Source organism: Saimiri boliviensis, chromosome 14 (genome assembly GCF_048565385.1).
Source record: "Saimiri boliviensis isolate mSaiBol1 chromosome 14, mSaiBol1.pri, whole genome shotgun sequence".
Lineage (NCBI taxonomy): Eukaryota > Metazoa > Chordata > Mammalia > Primates > Cebidae > Saimiri > Saimiri boliviensis.
Window position 1 is genome coordinate 34,345,607 of NC_133462.1, and position 18,892 is coordinate 34,364,498.

Genomic DNA, 18,892 nt, shown 5'->3' on the forward strand with positions numbered 1-18,892 from the left:
GGTTCGAGCAATTCTCATGCCTCAGCCTCCCAAGTAGCCAGGATTACAGGCGCCCACCACAACATCCAGCTAGTTTTTGTATTTTTAGTAGAGATGGTGTTTCACCATGTTGGCCAGGATGATCTAAATCTCCTGACCTCATGATCCGCCCACCTCAGCCTCCCAGATTCGCCCTCGAATGGAATTACAGGTGTGAGCCACTGCGCCAGCTATTTTTTATTTTGTATTTATTTATTTTTGCAATGGAGTCTCGCTCTGTCACCCAGGCTGGAGTACAGTGGCATGATCTCCACCCACTGCAATCTCCGCTTCCTGGGTTCAAGTGATTCTTCTGCCTCAGCCTCCTGAGTAGCTGGGATTACAGGTATGCAGCACCATGCCTGGCTAGTTTTGTATTTTTAGCAGAGACAGGGTTTCTCCATGTTGGTCAGGCTGGTCCCAAAGTCCCGACCTCGGGTGATCCACCTGCCTAAGCCACCCAAAGTGCTGGGATTACAGGCATGAGCCACCACACCCGGCCATAACTGTGTGTATGGTTTTTTTTTTAGAGATGGGGTCTTGCTATGTTGCCCATGCTGTTCTTGAACTCCTGGGCTCAAGTATTCTTCCTACCTTGGCCTCCCAAAGTGCTAGGACTGCAGGCATGAGCCACTGCTCCCAGCCTGTTTTGTTTTTGTTTTTTGGAGACAGAGTCTTATTCTGTATCCCAGGCTGGCATTCAGTGGCATGATCTTGGCTCACTGTAACCTCTGCCTCCCAGGTTCAAGTGATTCTCTTGCCTCAGCCTCTCAAGCAGCTGAAATTAGAGGCATGTGCCACCATGCCCAGCTTATTTATATATTTTTAGTAGAGGCAGGGTTTCACCATGTTGGTCAGGCTGGTCTCCAACTCCTGGCCTCCAGTGATCTGCCCTACTTGGCCTCTCAAAGTGCTGGGATTATAGGCATGAGCCACTGCGCCTGGCCCCCTGCCTCCCAGTTTCAAGCAATTCTCCAGCCTTTTCCTCCTAAGTAGCTGGGATTACCAGCATGTGCCACCACACCCAGCTAATTTTTGTATTTTTAGCAGAGACAGGGTTTCACCATGTTGGCTAGTCTGGTCTCAAACTCCTGGCCTCAAATGATCTGCCCACCTTGGCTTCCCATAGTGCTGGGATTACAGGTGTGAGCCACTGCGCCTGGCCTTGTTTTTGTTTCTGTCACCAAGGTTGACCTGCCAGAAATAAAGATGGCCAGTCAACTTTAAAAAAATTTTTTTCAGTGACAGACCCCCCCCGGCTGGACTGCAGTGGTGTGATCATAGCTCAGTGCAGCCCCAACCTCCTGGGCTCAGGCGATCCTCCCACCTCAGCCTCCTGAGTAGCTGGGACTATGGGCATTCACTGCCCCCCACCCCCCGACACTTTGTTTTGGACAGACAGGTTCTATGTTGCCCAGGCTGGTCTTGAAATCCTGATGTCAAGTGATCCTCCTGCCTCAGTCTCCCAATAAGTGACTATGAATTATATGTCTGTAATATGTATCCATGTCCCCTTCTCAGGTTCCCAGGGCACCAGAGTGGAGGTCCCTGTTGCAGAAACTCAGATCCTCTCCTCACATTGGGCAGAATCAAGGAGCAGCCAGGCCCAGAACCAGGATACTGGTCTCCTGCAGGTCAGGTAGTTCCTGTGGCTTGGTCCAACACTCCTATCCCACCCGGGAGGAGAGAGGGTCACTTTCCCCTTGGCTGCCCCCATCGCACTGGAGCAGCTGGTACTGAACCAGTCTCCGTGCAGATCCATGCAGTGCCACCCGAGGGTCCCTTGTAGACAGTGGTGGGCCACTTGGCAGGGGCTCCCTCCTGCCACAGGGCTCAGACCCTGGGAGGTCCCAACCCAGGCAAATTGAAAGCCAGGCTAATTTAAAGACCCAACCCCCAGGCCTCCCTCTCACTGGAGGACAGCACTCTGGCTGGCCTGGGCCGCCCCAGATAGCAGCCTCCAGCATCTGGGGTGTCTGATAATGCTTGGCAGGGAGTTTGTGCCAAGTCCCGCCATCAGTACAGTTGTTGTTGTTTAGTGGGGAGGGGGAGGGCTGTGGAGCCTCAATCAGGGGGACAGGGGGTCCCACAGCTTCTCCCCAGAATACCCGTTCTGCCTGTCACCCCTTTTCCAGGAAAGTAAACTGAGGACAGGCTCCCAAGTCTCTCCTTCTTTGGAGACCCAATGTCTCTTTTTACCTAGCACCCGGACCCAAAAACCCTGAACCCCCCAACTACTGATATTGACTTGGCTGTGGATACAGGGTTACTCTTTAAGCCCCAGCCCCAAACAGGCCAATGTGAGGTTTGTGCCCCAGAAACAGTGACCCCCGCCTTGCCTTGCCTCCCCTTATCAGAGTCTGCAGCCAATCAGCTAAGTGCAGAGAGGAGCCCTCGAAGGGGCTATCACAGCCTCAGAGTTCACGAGGCAGCTGAGGAAGAGGAGGCCTGACACCCTGAGTGGGCACCAGCCAGCCATGGCCACAGCTGAGACCGCCTTGCCCTCCATCAACACACTGACCGCCCTGGGCCCCTTCCCGGACACGCAGGATGACTTCCTCAAGGTGGGGCCTAGAAGGTGGGGTCTAGGTGGGCTGGCTGGGATCCAGGGTCACAGTCACAGATCTTGGGGTCCAGACCTGCATCTTGCCCTGAAATCAAGAGACCTAACCAGGACTGAGGTACTCTCAGTCCAGTGAGGGGGTCTCAGCTTAGTCTGGCAGGCAGTGGGGCTGGTCTAGGGGTTGGAGATTCTATGTGTGATCTATTTCTGTAATAGAAAACAAAGGTAGCCTGGGCAACATGGTGAAACCCATCTCTACAAAAAAGTATCAAAAGAATTAGCCAGGCATGCTGGCATGTGCCTGTAATCCCAGGTACTTTGTAGGTTGATGCAGGAGGATCATTAGAGCTCAGAAGTTTAAGGATACAGTGAGACACACCACTGCACTCCAGCCTGGGCGAAAAGAGTGAGCCCCTATCTCAAGAAAAAAAAAAAAAGGGAAAGAGATCTAGGCTCAGAGACAATCTTCCAGATATCATTGGGAAATGGTGAATGAGTCTGGGGGACATCCAAAATTTCGGAATTAATCTTGTCAGGAGACAGGGAAGGAGAGGGATGTTCTGGGGGGAAACTGAGTCGAGGCTGGCACCCCCTCCCCCATCCCTGACCAGCTTTCCATCTCCAGCGGCTCTGCTACCCCTTCCCCCATCCCCAAGTGTGGTACCAGATAATGGAAGTCTTATCTCCTGTCTCCAGCCAGACCTGATCGACTCCTGTCCCTGGAGCTGGGGAGGGACGGGGGTTAGAGGGGAAGTGTTGGTGGGGCGGGACAGACAGGCAAACAAGACCCCTTTCTAAGCTCTCTGGCCAGCCTGTCCCTGTCAGAGTGCCCAGCCTGCGATGCCCATGGGCAGGACACCTCAGGGTCCACCAAACCTGAAGCTGCCTGCTCCCTTCCGCAGTGGTGGCGCTCCGAAGAGGCGCAGGACATGGGCCCGGGTCCTCCGGACCCCACGGGGCCGCCTCTCCACGTGAAGTCTGAGGACCAGCCCGGGGAGGAGGAGGACGATGAGAGGGACGCGGACGCCACCTGGGACCTGGATCTCCTCCTCACCAACTTCTCGGTCCCGGAGCCGGGTGGCTTGCCCCGGACCTGCGCTCAGGCGCCCAGCGAGGCCACCGGGGCGCAATACCCGCCGCCGTCCGAGACTCTGGGCACCTATGCGGGCCGCCCGGGGCTGGTGACTGGGCTCTTGGGTTCGGAGGATCACTCGGGTTGGGTGCGCCCTGCCCCGCGAGCCCCGGTCCCCGACGCCTTCGTGGGCCCAGCCCTGGCTCCAGCCCCGGTCCCCGAGCCCAAGGCACTGCAGCTGCAGCCGGTGTACCCGGGGCCCGGCGCGGGCTCCTCCGGCGGCTACTTCCCGCGGACTGGGCTTTCCATGCCTGCGGCGTCGGGCGCCCCCTACGGGCTGCTGTCCGGGTACCCTGCGGTGTACCAGGCTCCGCAGTACCAAGGGCACTTCCAGCTCTTCCGCGGGCTCCAGGCACCCGCTCCCGGTCCCGCCACGCCCCCTTCCTTCCTGAGTTGTCTGGGACCCGGGACCGTGGGCACTGGACTCGGGGGGACTGCAGGGGATCCAGGTGCGATAGCCGAATCAGCGCCATCCAAGCGCGGCCGACGTTCGTGGGCGCGCAAGAGGCAGGCAGCGCACACGTGCACGCACCCGGGATGTGGCAAGAGTTACACCAAAAGCTCCCACCTGAAGGCGCATCTGCGCACACACACAGGTGAGGGGGCGGGACACAGGCGCAGAGGCGGGGCTGGAGGTGGGGCCCCGGGGGAGCGGAGCCGGAAGCAAGGGGAGGGGCCAGAGTAAAAGACCAGATTCAGGGGGTAGACCTGTAACTCCAGAGGCGGGGCTAAAAGCAGTGTCTCAGAGCAAGGGGCGCGACAGAGGCTGCCCCTAGTGGGTCCGGCACCTCCTGGCCAGGGCCAGAGGACAGGACCCGGGTAGGGAAGGCAGATGGGCAGAGACAGGATCTGGGAAACCTGGGGAGCATTTCAAGGCTGGGGACTGACGAGTAAGACCTGGGCCGTGGATGGGTAGAGGAGCAGAAAGGACAAGTGGCCTAAGGGGCGGACTCGAGGAGGGACTGCAGGAAGCGAACAAGTGAAATGCCAGGGGCTGTGGAGCCATAACCCGGGGTTTTCCCAGGTACGAGGTTGCTGCTGCTTCTTTTCTTTTCTTTTCTTTTTTTTCGAGAGAGAGTCTCCCTTTGTCGCCTAGGCTGGAGTGCAGTGGCGATCTCGGCTCACTGCAAACTCCGTCTCCCGGGTTCAAGAGATTCTTCTGCCTCACCCTCCCGAGTAGCTGGAATTACAGGCACGAGCCACCATGCCGGGCTAACTCTTTTTTTTTTTTTTTTTTTTTTTTTTTTTTTGGTATTTTTAGTAGAGACGGGGTTTTACCATGTTGGCCAGGATGGTTTCCATCTCCTGACCTCGTGATCCACCTGCCTCTGCCTCCCAAAGTGCTGGGATTACAGCCATAAACCACTGCGCCCTGCAGAGATTGCCTCTTATATAGGCAGATCCAGACGTGGCAGGGGCACATCGGGGTGAGACCTAAGGGCAGAATCAGTATCAGGGGCCACTCAAAGAGGAAGGAGCCCGGATCAGGCACAGGGGCTTAAGCCTGCACTTTGAGAGGCACTCTCAGTGCTTTGGGAGGCCGAGGCGGAAGGACTGTTTGAGCCCAGGAGTTTGAGACCAGCCTGGGCATCATGGTGAGACCCTGTCTCTACAAAAGAAAAAAAAAAAGGGTAGGGACCCAGATGTAAATGGCTGGCTTGGGAAGGCAGGAGGAAGAGCTGGGAAACAGCAGAGGGGTGTGGCATGGAAGGAGAAGCCCAACCAACAGAAGATGAGGTGGGGCTAAGGAATGGAGGAGGGATGAGGACCGTGCCTAAAGGAGTCAGGACAGAGGATGGGGCCAGGTGTACAGACCCATATGGGGAGAGGAGAGGAAGAGGCCAGGCATAGCAGAGGGAGACAGTGTAATCACTGGGGACAGGATCTGGGGGACTGGAGTGAATTTCCAGGCTCAGCAACCAAGGTCACGGGCAAAGTTGAGCACTAACTGGGGAGACCCTTGGAACAAGGAATGGGCTAGAACACCACAGGGAGCAGAACCAAAACACAGGGAGCAGAACCAAAAAATAAGGGAGGGATGGCATTAACATTCAAAGCTGGGGCTGTGTGAGGTGGCTCACACCCGTAATCCCAGTACTTTGGGGGGTCCAGGTGGGTGGATCACCTGAGATTAGAAGTTCGAGACCAGTTTGGCCAATATGGTGAAATCCCATCTCTACTAAAAATACAAAAATTAACCAGGCATGGTGGCAGGCACCTGTAATTCCAGCTACTCAGGAGGCTGAGGCATGAGAATCGCTTGTACCCAGAAGGTAGAGGTTGCAGTGAGTCAATATTGTGCCACTGTACTCCAGCCTGGGTGACAAGAGCTAGACTCCATCTCAAAAAAAAAAAAAAAAAAAAAAGGCCAGGTGCAGTGGCTCACACCTGTAATCCCAGCACTTTCGGAGGCTGAGGCAGGTGAATCACCTAAGGTTAGGAGTTTGAGACTAGCCTGGGCAACATGGTGAAACCCTGTCTCTACTAAAAATACAAAAATTAGCCAGGCATGGTGGCATGAGCCTGTAATCCCAGCTACTCAGGAGACTGAGGCAGAAGAATCACTTGAACCCAAGAGGTGGAGGTTGCAGTGAGCCAAGATGAAGCCACTGCACTCACTCATGGGCGGTAGAGCGAGACTCCGTATCAAAAAATAAAACAAAAACAGATTCAAAGCTGGGTTACCAGGACACAGAAAGTTGGGCCAGTAGTGTAGGGAACTGGCTTGGGCTCAGGACGTGAGAAAGGGTGTGGCACCCAATGCAGTTACAGAAGAAGGGCTACAGAGGTCGGGACTTGGCCTTAGCCTCTGAGACTGAGTGCCTCCTTAAAGTTTGTGCCCTAGGGGCCTCGCTTTGCTCATCCTAGTCCCAGCCCAGGCTGAGTGAAAGGGTGTTGCCTGATGCAGGGGACCTGGGGACAGGACTGGGCTGACAATGGCACTTATGGCTTCCTTGTCCTCTAGGGGAGAAGCCATACGCCTGCACCTGGGAAGGTTGCGGCTGGAGGTTCGCGCGCTCGGACGAGCTGACCCGCCACTACCGGAAGCACACGGGGCAGCGCCCCTTCCGCTGCCAGCTCTGCCCACGTGCTTTTTCGCGCTCTGACCACCTGGCCTTGCACATGAAGCGTCACCTTTGAGCCCTACCCTGGCACTTGGACCCTCCTGGGGACTGGAGATGGGACAAGAGTGGATCAATGCTGGGTTGCTTTCCCAAGGACGGACCCTCACCTGGACTCCCGGTCCCACAGATCCACCAAATATCAAACACGAACCCATAGACAGCTCTCAGGGAGGCTCCTACAGAAACTCTGACAAGTCCTCAGCCACAGGAAGCCACACAGACATGTCTAAACTGTCATGCAGACCCAGCGAGACAGACTGCCAAACAAACTGACTCTGGACACTCAGACCAGCTCCCAGATGGCCCTGGACAGCAGGAGGGGGTGAGGGGTGAGGCTCCCCAGAGACGCTGGTCTAGAAAGGGGCTCCTGAAGGCCCCTTATGGTGGCTGACATTAACCCTCAATGGTTATGGGTCCTATAAAAATGCCCCTCCCAGGTAAAGCTTTAGCGTGGGCCTGAGTTTTTTGGTTTGGGGGGCTGAAAGATGGCAGGCGGCTGTAAACCTAGAGATCATATTAGAGGGCCTTACACACCCTCGTCTCCTAAACTACAGTGACACCCTCTCACCTCCAACAAGCCCCCTTGGGCACTGCAGGCCTTGCTGTCCACTCTTTTCCTGCCCAGTTCAGGCTACACCATGCTTGTCTATTGCCTTGAACTCCGCGGACATTGACAGCAAACATCTTCCCGAATTTAACAGTCCACATCCTGTGACTGGGTGGGGTGGCTCACACCTGTAATCCCAGCACTTTAAGGGGCCGAGGCAGGCAGATCACAAGGTCAGGAGATCAAGGCCATCCCAGCTAACATGGTGAAACTCCGTCCCTACTAAAAATACAAAAAATTAGCTGGGCGTGGTGGCATGGGACTGTAATCCCAGCTCCTTGGGAGGCTGGGGCAGGAGAATCACTTGAACCCAGGAAGCAAAGGTTGCAGTGAGCCAAGATCATGCCACTGCACTCCAGCCTGGACCACAGAGTAAGGCTTAGCCTAAAAAAAAAAATGGCTGGGTGAGGTGGCTCATGCCTGTAATCCCAGCACTTTGGAAGTCTGAGGCAGGCAGATCACGAGGTCACGTTATCGAGATCAGCCTGGTCAACATGGTGAAACCCCATCTCTACTAAAAATACAAAAATTAGCTGGGTGTGGTGGTGCGCACCTGTAGTCCCAGCAGGAGAATCACTTGAACCCAGGAGGTGGTTGCAGTGAGCTGAGATCGCGCCACTGCACTCTAGCCTGGCAACAGAACGAGACTCTGTCTCAAAATAATAATAATAATAATAATAATAATAATAATAATAAATAAAAATAACAAATGTCACAAGAGGTGGACTCAAGTTGTAGGGCTAGGAAAAAATTCAAACTTGTGTCTGGTCCAGAAACCGGGGCAGGAGTGGGTCGGACAGAAGAGCGTGGCCTGGGATTAGCTACAACGACAAGGAACGGTGGCCAGGCTGGAAGAGACCCCGGAGCGCCAGGCCCGTCGTGGGCGTGGTCCGAGCAGACCCGGGAATGCCTGTCCAAAGCGCAGCGTCGCGTCTCGGGGCGGAGTCTCTGCCCTCGTGATGTCCCCGCTGTGGTTCCTGGGCAAGTTTTGGGGAAATGAAAGCCGCTAGGGGCCAGGCCTGGCCTCTTTCGTAACCCAGCGCCCCGCAGTCCCGACACAGATTCCTGGACCTCAGCCCCATAGCGACAATGATCCCGCTGCTGCTGCTGGCCGCGCTGCTGTGCGTCCCCGCCGGGGCCCTGACCTGCTACGGGGACTCCGGGCAGCCTGTGGACTGGTGAGTGCGCAGGGGGGCACCTACCATTGTCCCGGGGTCCGGCGGGGGTCCCTCGACCGGATGGCTGCCTCCTCGGGGAAGCCTGGGGTACGTTCTCTTCCCACTCCCCGATTTCTGTGCATTCTCCGGCCTCCAGGTTCGTGGTCTACAAGCTGCCAGCTGCCAGCGGGTCCGGCGAGTCGGTGCAGAGCGGGCTGCGGTACAAGTATCTGGACGAGAGCTCCGGGGGCTGGCGGGAAGGCGGCGGACTCATCAACAGCTCGGTGGGGGCTGTGGGCCGAAGCCTGCAGCCGCTGTACCGGAGCAACCGCAGCCAGGTGAAGGGGCGCCGGGCCAACCAGGGGTGAGACTCCAGGGCGGCCCTGCCTGGGGAGGAATTTCACGTTGCCTCCGTTTATCCGCCCCCCAGCTCGCCTTCCTGCTCTACAATGACCAACCGCCTAAATCCAGCAAGGCTCACATCTCTTCCAACCATGGGCACACGAAGGGTGAGGCCTGGATTGGGGAGCTGGGGAGAGACTCGGGTTTCTTTCTTTCTTTCTCTCTTTCTCTTTCTTTTCTTTTCCTTTCTTTCTCTCTCTCTCTCTCTCTCTCTCTCTTTTTTTTTTTTTTCGTTAAGAAGGAGTCTCGCCCTGTCCCCAGGATGGAGTGCTGGAGTGCAGTGGTGTGATCTCGGCTCACAGCAACCTACATCTCCTGGGTTCAAGCAATTCTCCTGCCTCAGCCTCCCGAGTAGCTGGAACTACAGGCGGAGACTCGGGTTTCTATACATTTCCCCAGGCTAAGCCCTGACCTGCATGGGGTGAAGGGGGCAGATCTGTGCTATCAGACCCTGGGCATCCATTACTCACCAACCTTTTTTTTTTTTTTTTTTTTCGTTTTTTTGTTTTTGAGACGGAGTCTCCCTTTGTCACCCAAGCTGGAGTGCAGTGGCATAATCTTGACTCATTGCAATTTCTGCCTCGGGGGTTCAAGCAATTCTCCTGTCTCAGCCTCCTGAGTAGCTGGGATTACAGGCACATGCCACCATGCCCAGCTAATTTTTTTGTATTTTTAGTAGAGACGGGGTTTTCTTTTTTTTTTTTTTTGAGACGGAGTTTCGCTCTTGTTACCCAGGCTGGAGTGCAATGGCGCGATCTCGGCTCACCGCAACCTCCGCCTCCTGGGTTCAGGCAATTCTCCTGCCTCAGCCTCCTGAGTAGCTGGGATTACAGGCACGCGCCACCATGCCCAGCTGATTTTTTGTATTTTTAGTAGAGACGGGGTTTCACCGTGTTGACCAGGATGGTCTCGATCTCCTGACCTCGTGATCCACCTGCCTCAGCCTCCCAAAGTGCTGGGATTACAGGCATGAGCCACTGCGCCCGGAGAGACGGGGTTTTCACCATGTTGACCAGGATGATCTCGATCTCTTGACCTCGTGATCCACCCGCCTCAGCTTCCCAAAGTGCTGGGATTACAGGCATGAGCCACCACGCCCGGCCTTTTTTTTTTTTTTTTTTTGTCAGAGTCTCGCTCTGTTGCCAGGCTGGAGTGCAGTGGCACGATCTTGGCTCACTGCGACCACCCCCTCCTGGGTTCAAGTGGTTTTCCTGCCTCAGCCTCCTGAGTAGCTGGGACTACAGGTGCGCACCACCACGCCCAGCTAATTTTTTGTACTTTTAGTCGAGATGGGGTTTTACTATGTTGACCAGGATCGTCTCGATTCCTTGATCTCATGATCTGCTCACCTCGGCCTCCCAAAGTGCTGGGATTACAGGCATGAGCCACCTTGCCTGGCTTCCTTTTTTTTTTTTTTTTTTTCCTGAGATAGGAGTCTTGCTCTTGTTGTTCAGGCGGGAATGCAATCTCAGCTCACTGCAACCTCTGCTACCCAGGTTCAAGCAATTCTCCTGCCTAACCCTCCAGAGTAGCTGGGATTACAAGTGCCCACCACCACGCCTGGCTAATTTTTCTATTTTTAGTAGAGCCGAGGTTTCACCATCTAGGCCAGGCTGGTCTTGAACTCCTGACTTCATGATCCACCTGCCTCAGCCTCCCAAAGTGCTGGCATTACAGGCGTGAGCCACCTCACCCAGCCTTCTCTAATTGCCTTCTTTTGATTCAGGTGTCCTGCTACTCGACCACGATGGGGGCTTCTGGCTGGTCCACAGTGTACCCCAATTCCCTCCACCTGATGCATACAGCTGGCCTCAAAGTGCCCACACCTACGGGCAGACCCTGCTCTGTGTGTCTTTTCCCTTCAGCCAATTCTCAAAGATTGGTGAGTGGAGTCAGGGACACGGGGTGAGTCATGGGTTTCCTGAATAGAACCTGGAATGATCTCACATTTCCTCCTCCCCTTGTCCTCCAGGCAAGCAGCTGACCTACACCTACCCCTGGGTCTACAGCTACCAGCTGGAAGGGGTCTTTGCCCAGGAATTCCCAGACTTGAAGAATGTGACCGAGGGCCACCACATTGGCCAAGAACCATGGAACAGCAGCATCACACTCACATCCCGGGCCGGGGCTGTTTTCCAGAGCTTTGCCAAGTTCCGGAAATTTGGAGATGGTGAGCCCTGACGTTGAGGGGTGGAGAGCTTCTTCTCTGTAGAGTGGGTGTCTGGTGTGGCCATGGCTGAGTGCAAGTCAAGGGTAGAGACCGGGTCTGTTTGGGAGCCATAATCACATGAGAGTTGAACAGACCTGGGTTCAGACTCTGGGTTCTGGCTGTGTGATATAAATTTCACCTGAGCCTCAGTCTACTCATCTGAAAAATGGGGATACTGATATCTACTTAAAGGATTGTTGTGAATGAAGTGGGGCATATAAGGCATTTGGGCACCAGGGGTGGTGCCTCACTCTTGTAATCCCAGTTATCTGGGAAGCTGAGGCAGGAGGATTATTTGAGGACAGGAGTTCAGGATAAGCCTGGGCAACATAGCAAGACCCTATCTCCATAAAATTAAAAATTAGCCAGCCAATTTGGGAGGCTGAGGCAGAAGGATAAATTGAACCCAGAGTTTCAGGCTGCAGTGAGCTATGATGACTCCACCACAATCCAGCCTGGGTGACAGAGAAAGACCCTGTCTTTATTTAAAAATAAATAGGTCGGACGCAGTGGCTCATGCCTGTAAACCCAGCACTTTGGGAGGCTGAGGCCAGAGGATCACTTGAGCTCAGGAGTTTGAGAGCATCCTGGGCAACACAGTGGGACTTCATCTCTACAAAAAAAATTTTAATTAGCAGGTCATGGTGGCATAGTGGTGGGACGTGTAGTCTCCACTACTCAGGATGCTGAGGTGGAAGAATAGCTTGAGCCCAGGAGGTGGAGGCTGTAGTGGGTCATGATGGTGCCACTGCACTCCAGCTACGGCATCAGAATGAGACCCAATCTCAAAATAAATAAGTTAATTAATTAATTAAAAACATTTGGGGCCAGACGTGGTGGCTCATGCCTGTAATCCCAGCATTCTGGGTGGATCACTTAAGCCCAGGAGTTCAATACCAGCCTGGCCAACATGGTGAAACTCTGTCTTGGGCCAGACGTGGTGGCTCACGCCTGTAATCCAAGCACTCTGGAGGCCAAAGCGGGCGGATCACCTGAGGTCGGGAGTTCAAGACCAGCCTGAGCAACATGGTGAAACCCCGTATTAAAAAAAAGAAAAGAGCCGGGTGCAGTGGCTCAAGCCTGTAATCCCAGCACTTTGGGAGGCTGAGGCGGGTGGATCACGAGGTCAAGAGATCGAGACCATCCTGGTCAACATGGTGAAACCCTGTCTCTACTAAAAAATACAAAAAATTAGCTGGGCATGGTAGCGTGTGCCTGTAGTCCCAGCTTCTCTGGAGGTTGAGGCAGGAGAATTGCCTGAACCCAGGAGGCGGAGGTTGCAGTGAGCCGAGATCGCGCCATTGCACTCCAGCCTGGGTAAGAAAAGTGAAACTTCCGTCTCAAAAAAAAAAAAAGAAAGAAAAGAAAAGAAACCCTGTCTCTACTAAAAATACAAAAATTAGCTGGGCATGATGGTGGGTGCCTGTAACCCCAGCTACTCAAGAGAAGGCTTGAGGCAGGAGAATCACTTGAACCCGGGAAGTGGACATTACAGTGAGCCAAGATTGCACCACTGCACTCCAGGCCTGAGAAACAGAGCAAGACTCCGTCTCAAAAGAGAAATTTGGAAACTGAGTTGAGAGAGGGGAAGTGGTCTAGGGACTCCCTAGCTGTGGCCCTGACCCTATTGTGCCCTCTCTCCATCCTTTGCAGACCTATACTCTGGCTGGTTGGCAGCAGCCCTTGGTACCAACCTGCAGGTCCAGTTCTGGCAAAAGGGTACAGGCATCCTGCCCTCCAACTGCTCAGGGACCTGGCAGGTTCTGAATGTGAACCAGATAGCCTTCCCTGGACCAGCCAGCCCAAGTTTTAACAGCACAGAGGACCACTCCAAATGGTGCGTGTCCCCACTTGAGCCCTGGACCTGTGTGGGTGACATGAATCGAAACCAGGGAGAGGAGCAGCGGGGTGGGGGCACACTGTGTGCCCAGCTGCCAGCCCTCTGGAAGGCCTTCCAGCCCCTGGTAAAGAAATGGCAGCCCTGTAATAGCTGGTAAGATCTAAGCCTCATGACCAGGTGCAGTGACTCACGCATGTAATCACAGCACTTTGGAATCCCAGCTCAGCCTCTTCCCAGCTATAGGAACTTTGTGTGCCTTAACCACTCTGTGACACAGTCTACCTGTCCGCAAAATGAGAAACATAATACCTGCCATCAAGATTGTTGAGGAGTAAATAAATGGAGCCGGGCACGGGGGATCATGCCTGTAATCCCAACACTTTGGGAGGCCAAGGTGGGCGGATCATCTTAGGTCGGAATTTCGAGACCAGCCTGACCAACATGAAGAAACCCTGTCTCTACTAAAAAATACAAAATTAGCTGGGTGTAGTGGCACATGCTTATAATGCCAGCTACTCAGGAGGCTGAGGCAGAAGAATCTCTTGAACCTGGGAGGTAGAGGTTGTGGTGAGCCAAGATTGTGCCACTGCCCTCCAGACTGGGCAACGAGAGTGAAACTCCATCTCAAAATAAAACAATAATAATAATAAATAAATAAAAGGAAATTGGTGGATGAGATAGTTAACTTTTTCCTGGGGTGGGCTCTGGGACACAAGAGAATTGCAGCATCAGTTCTCCCCCTAAAGTTTTGGGGGGCAGTTGGTGAAGAGGTGAGACCAGAAATGGGACCACAGGAGGTGTCTATCCAAAATTCTCTCCACTTTCCGTAATAACCAGAACTGGAGTCCCACCTCCAAAAATGCACCTGGGCATGGGGCTGGGGTCGTGTGATATCTCACCTTGCCTGGAGGGGAGTGAGCCCCAGAAAACTCACGAAGCACAGACGCACTTTATTTATATGTGTACATATGTATACAGGCAGCTGTACAGCGCAGGCCAACGCCCCCCTTGGCTAAGGGCCTGGGGGCGCGGGACTGGATACCCCTTTTTTGGTCAGGCCTGCTGGGGGCACAGCTTCAGCAGGGCACCGAGAGGCCAGCCCCACTTCAGGCTTGGTGCCCGGGCCCGAGAGAGAGGCCGGTGGGGCTGGGGTTACTGCACTGCTGGGTGCACTGCACTTTGCTGGGGCTAGGGAGGGTGTCTGGGGCTCCGGAGAGAGCTTGGGGGAGGCGGGCTTGGAGCGAGGCCCGCTCAGCGTGGTTCGCTCCTCCACCACCTCCAGCACCCAGCGCTCCCGGCCCCGGGGTACTTCTGGCACAGAAGGCGCCAGGGGTGTGGGTTCCTGTAACCCCTTGGAGTCCGCTCGCAGAGGCTGGGGCGCCTCAGCCTTAGCCCCAGGCCGCACAGGCTCTACGACAATGGGTACCGGGGGCGTGCCCGCCTCGCCAGAACTGCTGCGCCTGCCCGTCTCGTGTTCCTGCACTGGGCTCAGCGCCGCCTTGGCCACAGCCCTGGCCACTCCGCCAGTGCCATCCTCCGTCTGCACGCTCTGATGCCGCGTGCAGCCGACGTCCCGCTCCAGGGTCCGGCCCCCGGGGGTCGTCGCACGGGGCGGGGTGCAGGCCTCGGCGCCCCCTGGGGATTCCTTCTCCTTGCTTGACGCTGGCGGCCTGGAGGCACCCTCGGGCAGCAACGGGTCCGGGCCCATGCTTAAAGGTGACTCCTGTCTGCCCAGGCGGCGGACAGCGACCTGCCGGGGCGCACCATGGCCCTCGACAGGGGGCGTCTCGCCATCGGACTCGGCAAGGCTATGCAGTGCCAGCTCGCCGTGGAAGTCCTTGCGGAAATCCGGGTGGCCCACCTCGAGGCTGTGCTTGCGCAGCGCGCCCTTCTTGTCCGCACTCATGGAGGCTCCCAGCTTCTCCGCCGACTGCACGCGCTTGAGGAGCGGTGACCGAGGGGGCTCGGCACTCTTGGGGCGTGGGCGCACGATGGGAGGCGATGAGTGCAGTTTGGCTGGGAAGCTCTGCGTCGTGTGCGAGCTGCCCACCGTGTGGCCAGGCAGCGGCGGCGGTGACGCCTGCGTGGGGGACGGCGTGTGTGCCAGCGGCGACAGAGGGATGTTGCCGGCTGACTTGCATCGAGCAGAGCGGTACTGGCGGTGGAGCTTTGGCGACAGCCCGTGCAGCGTGCTGGGCCGAATGTGGTGCGACGCCGACGACGCGGGCGAGTTGGGCGTGCTCGAGGCTGGGGAGCTGCTCTGGGACGAGGCGCCTGCGGACGAGAACAGGTGGAGCAAGTGAGTATAGCCCGAGCACCACCCAGGCCACCCTGCGCCGCTCGGTCCCTGCGGAAGGTGCAGGAGCTAATACCTAGGTAGGCGGAGTCAGGCGTGGAGCGGTAGCTGTGCGTGGGTGAGCGCGCAGGCAGCCCGTGCGTGGGCGAGCCCGGGAGACTGTCGCTGGACGACAGCGAGCGATTCAGCGACGACAGAGAGCGGCTAGTATGCAGCAGGTTCGACTGCTTCGTGATCTTCCGGAACAGGGAGCTGCGCTTCTTGCTGCGAGACAGGGAGGGAGCCACGCATCCTTGACCTGGGAGCCAGAGCTCAGGGCTCTTCCCACTTCAGAGCCTCACAAACAGCGCCTGTGACCGCCCACCCCTTCTGGCCACTCCCTCTCAGCTACAACCCACCAATCAAGACAAAACTTCTTTTAGCTCAGTGCTGCTTGGCTCCTCCCACTATAGTCCCCACACACCCGCTTTGGTCTCTAGTAGTTCAAGCTAGAAACAACCATCCAAACAAAACCAACCTATTCCACCCTGCCACCTCTCTAGCTCCTCCCTCCTCCACTACAACCCACCTATCAAGATAGAACTTCCCGGAACCCAGTACTTCTTGGCTCCTCCCACTTCAGGCCCCGCCCAACGTTAGGCCACTCCCAATCCAGGCAACAAACACCCATCCAAACAAAACCAACCAACCCCTTTTTTTTTTTTTTTTTTTTTTTTTTTAAAGACAGTGTCTTGCTCTTCTCGCCCAGGCTGGAGAATGCAATGGCACGATCTCGGCTCACTGCAACCTCCGCCTCCTGGGTTCAAGCGATTCTCCTTCCTCAGCCTCCTCAGTAGCTGGGATTACAGATGCCCACCATCACACTCAGCTTATTTTTGTATTTTTAGTAGAGACGGGGTTTCACCATGTTGGCCAGGTGGGTCTCGAACTCCTGACCTCAGGTGATCCAACTGCCTTGGCCTCCCAAAGTGTGCTAGGATTACAGGCATGAGCCATCACGCCTGGCCTTTTTTTTTTTTTTTTTTTTGAGATAGAGTTTTGCTCTTATCTCCCAGGCTAGAGTGCAATAGCACGATCTTGACTCACTGCAAACTCTCCCTTCCGGGTTCAAACGATTCTCGTGCCTCAGCCTCCGGAGTAGCCTCCTGAGCAGCTGGGATAAAAGAGTGAGCCACCACTTCCGGCTAAGTTTAGTATTTTTAGTAGAAATGGGGTTTCACATGTTAGGCTGGTCTCAAACTCCTGACCTCAGGTGATCCACCGACCTCGGCCTCCCAAAGTTCTGGGATTACAGGCGTGACCCACCTCTCCTGGCCAAAAGCCACCACTTCTGGTCCTGCCCACCCGTCTAGTTCCTCCGTCTTTCACTACAACCCAGCTATCAAGACAGAACTTCCCTTAGCCCAGTGCTGCTTGGCTCCTCCCTCCTCCCACTTCAGGCCCCGCCCAACATTTTGGCCACTCCCAGTCCAGGCTAGAAACACATCCAAACAAAACGAACCTGGTTCCACCCGCCTCTAGTCCCCCTCTTCCACTACAACCCACCTATAAGTGAGGGGAGAAATGTACTTAACTCAGCCACGTCTGGCTCTTCTCACCCAAATCCCTGTACTTGTTTGTGCCAAACTCACTGATCAAAACAGAACAGTTTTCTGGCCCCACCCACCTTCCTCCTAGGTCCTCCTATCTATAAGGGAAAATAGGATTTCAGTTGGCTGCATCTTGCCTGGCATATTCATTCCAGATACATATTTCTTATTCTGAGTCTCTCCCAGTTCAGTCTAAACACATCTAACAGGATAGGACGATCTCCTGGACCCCCTCCGTCTTTGGACATCTTTCTTTCCAGGTCGCATCTGCTGGGCCTGCTTACACGTGCAAGACGCTCCTACAATGCATTTCTCTGATCCTAGAAACCTGGCACAGCTTCTGTTCTTGGCTCCTCCCACTTTTACAGCCCCTTCCCTTTTTTTTTTTTTTTTTTTTTTTTTTTTTTTTTTGAGATGAAGTCTTGCTCTGTTGCCCAGGCTGGAGTTCAATGGCATAGTCTTGGCTCACTGTAACCTCCGCCTCCTGGGTTCAAGCAATTCTCCTGCCTCAGCCTCCTGAGTAGCTGGGATTACAGGCACGCACCACCATGCCCAGCTAATGTTTTGTATTTTTAGTAGAGACGGGGTTTCACCATGTTGACCAGGATGGTCTCGATCTCTCGACGTCATGATCCGCCCGCCTCAGCCTCCCAAAGAGCTGGGATTACAGGCTTGAGCCACCGTGCCCGGCTTTTTTTTTTTTTTTTTTTTTTTTTTTTTTTTTTTTTTGAGACAGAGTCTGGCTCTGTCGTCCAGGCTGGACTGCAGTGGTGAGATCAGAGCTCACTGCAGCCTTGACCGCCTGGGACTCAAGTGATCCTCCCACCTCAGCCTCCCAGTAGCTGGGACCACAGGCATGTGCTACTGAGCCCAGCTAGTTTTTAAAACTTTTTGTAGAGATGGGGACTCCCTATGTTGCCCAGGCTAATGGCGACTCCTGGGCTCAAGTGATCCTTCTGCCTCAGCCTCCTAAACCGCTGCGATTACAGGTGTGAGTCATCCTAGCCCCTCTTGCCTGTCCTCTTCACTTTGATTGTCGGTCTATTGTTCCCACCACCTTTCCCGTGCTCTTCCCTGCGCTGACCTCATCTGTGCCCCTCCCACCTAAGTTCCACTCGCTCCTCCTGTTTACAGCTGTGCCAACCTTTCCTGGCCCTCTTTGGCAGAGGGCCGCTTGTTCCTCCGAGCCATTTTGGCCTTGTAGCTGCTGCGCCTTGCAGGGCCGATTCGGATAGAGGTATTTTCGAAGGGCGTTGTGGTCACTGCTACCTTGTTGCCACTCTGGGGGAAGAAAGGGGGAAAATGCCCTGCTGGGGGCTGCTCAGGCCTGCCCCACCCTCCGCCCAGAGTGCCTCTTTCCCTGCGCTCACCTTAAGGATCAGCTCCACAACCTCAGGATGCACCATGCCATGCACAGGCTCCCCATTCACGTGGGTGATGAGATCTCCAGCACAGAGTCCTGCTTCCTGGGCTGGGCCTCCTTCCTCCACGTGCTGGGGAAAGAGCACCCCACAGGGGCAGGGTTAGTGGGACTGGTAACAAGGCAAGTTCCTAAGCTTATGTGCGGGACACTTAGCTCTGCCTGCACAGAATCCTCATAACACCTTGTGAAATAGTAATTATTATCCCCATTTTTTTTTTAGATGAAGTCTCGCTCTGTCACCGAGGGTAACACTGGGACTATCTTGAGTGCCCTGGTGCTATCTTGGCTCACTGCAACCTCCGCCTCCTGGTTTCAAATGATTCTCCCACCTCAGCCTCCGGAGTTGCTTGGATTACAGGCATGCGCCACCACCTCCGGCTAATTTTTTTTTTTTTTTTTTTTTTTTTTTTTTTTTTGAGACAGAGTCTCACTCTGTCATCCAGGCTGGAGTGCAGTGGCGCAATCTCGGCTAACTACAACTTCCGCCTCCTGGGTTTAAGCAATTCTCTGCCTCAGCTTCCCAAGTAACTG

The 18,892-nt window shown here is 55.1% G+C and overlaps 3 protein-coding genes across 5 annotated transcripts in view; 2 read left to right on the plus strand and 1 right to left on the minus strand.

The window, feature by feature from the left end:
* Positions 1-2,422: 2,422 nt before the first annotated feature.
* KLF1 (KLF transcription factor 1) lies at positions 2,423-7,319 on the plus strand. The gene is made up of 3 exons (XM_003941727.4): positions 2,423-2,582; positions 3,484-4,309; positions 6,679-7,319. The coding sequence occupies exons 1-3, from the start codon at positions 2,496-2,498 to the stop codon at positions 6,852-6,854; spliced, it is 1,089 nt and encodes a 362-aa protein (XP_003941776.1). The 5' UTR covers positions 2,423-2,495; the 3' UTR covers positions 6,855-7,319.
* A 1,098-nt stretch (positions 7,320-8,417) lies between these two features.
* Positions 8,418-13,718, plus strand: DNASE2 (deoxyribonuclease 2, lysosomal). The gene is made up of 6 exons (XM_003941725.4): positions 8,418-8,623; positions 8,760-8,940; positions 9,033-9,111; positions 10,731-10,886; positions 10,977-11,174; positions 12,867-13,718. The coding sequence occupies exons 1-6, from the start codon at positions 8,535-8,537 to the stop codon at positions 13,208-13,210; spliced, it is 1,047 nt and encodes a 348-aa protein (XP_003941774.1). The 5' UTR covers positions 8,418-8,534; the 3' UTR covers positions 13,211-13,718.
* A 270-nt stretch (positions 13,719-13,988) lies between these two features.
* MAST1 (microtubule associated serine/threonine kinase 1) overlaps positions 13,989-18,892 on the minus strand; it is a 45,905-nt gene continuing 41,001 nt past the window's right edge. For all 3 annotated transcript variants that reach the window (XM_010329466.3, XM_010329465.3, XM_074384557.1), the window contains 4 exons: positions 18,309-18,431; positions 18,083-18,219; positions 15,426-15,613; positions 13,989-15,327 (listed from right to left, as the gene is read on the minus strand). In XM_010329466.3, the coding sequence (XP_010327768.1) occupies positions 14,066-15,327; positions 15,426-15,613; positions 18,083-18,219; positions 18,309-18,431 (1,710 nt within the window). In that variant the 3' untranslated portion in view covers positions 13,989-14,065. The remainder of the gene's footprint in view (positions 15,328-15,425; positions 15,614-18,082; positions 18,220-18,308; positions 18,432-18,892) is intronic.

What these genes read in the sequence shown, in the direction of transcription:
- KLF1 (XM_003941727.4), top strand. Translation starts at nt 2,496, where the DNA reads ATGGCCACAGCTGAGACCGCCTTGCCCTCCATCAACACACTGACCGCC. An exon ending in CGCAGGATGACTTCCTCAAG is followed by an intron (nt 2,583 to 3,483) that starts GTGGGGCCTAGA and finishes TCCCTTCCGCAG; the next exon opens with TGGTGGCGCTCCGAAGAGGC. An exon ending in GCATCTGCGCACACACACAG is followed by an intron (nt 4,310 to 6,678) that starts GTGAGGGGGCGG and finishes CTTGTCCTCTAG; the next exon opens with GGGAGAAGCCATACGCCTGC.
- DNASE2 (XM_003941725.4), top strand. Translation starts at nt 8,535, where the DNA reads ATGATCCCGCTGCTGCTGCTGGCCGCGCTGCTGTGCGTCCCCGCCGGG. An exon ending in TCCGGGCAGCCTGTGGACTG is followed by an intron (nt 8,624 to 8,759) that starts GTGAGTGCGCAG and finishes TCCGGCCTCCAG; the next exon opens with GTTCGTGGTCTACAAGCTGC. An exon ending in CAACCATGGGCACACGAAGG is followed by an intron (nt 9,112 to 10,730) that starts GTGAGGCCTGGA and finishes CTTTTGATTCAG; the next exon opens with GTGTCCTGCTACTCGACCAC.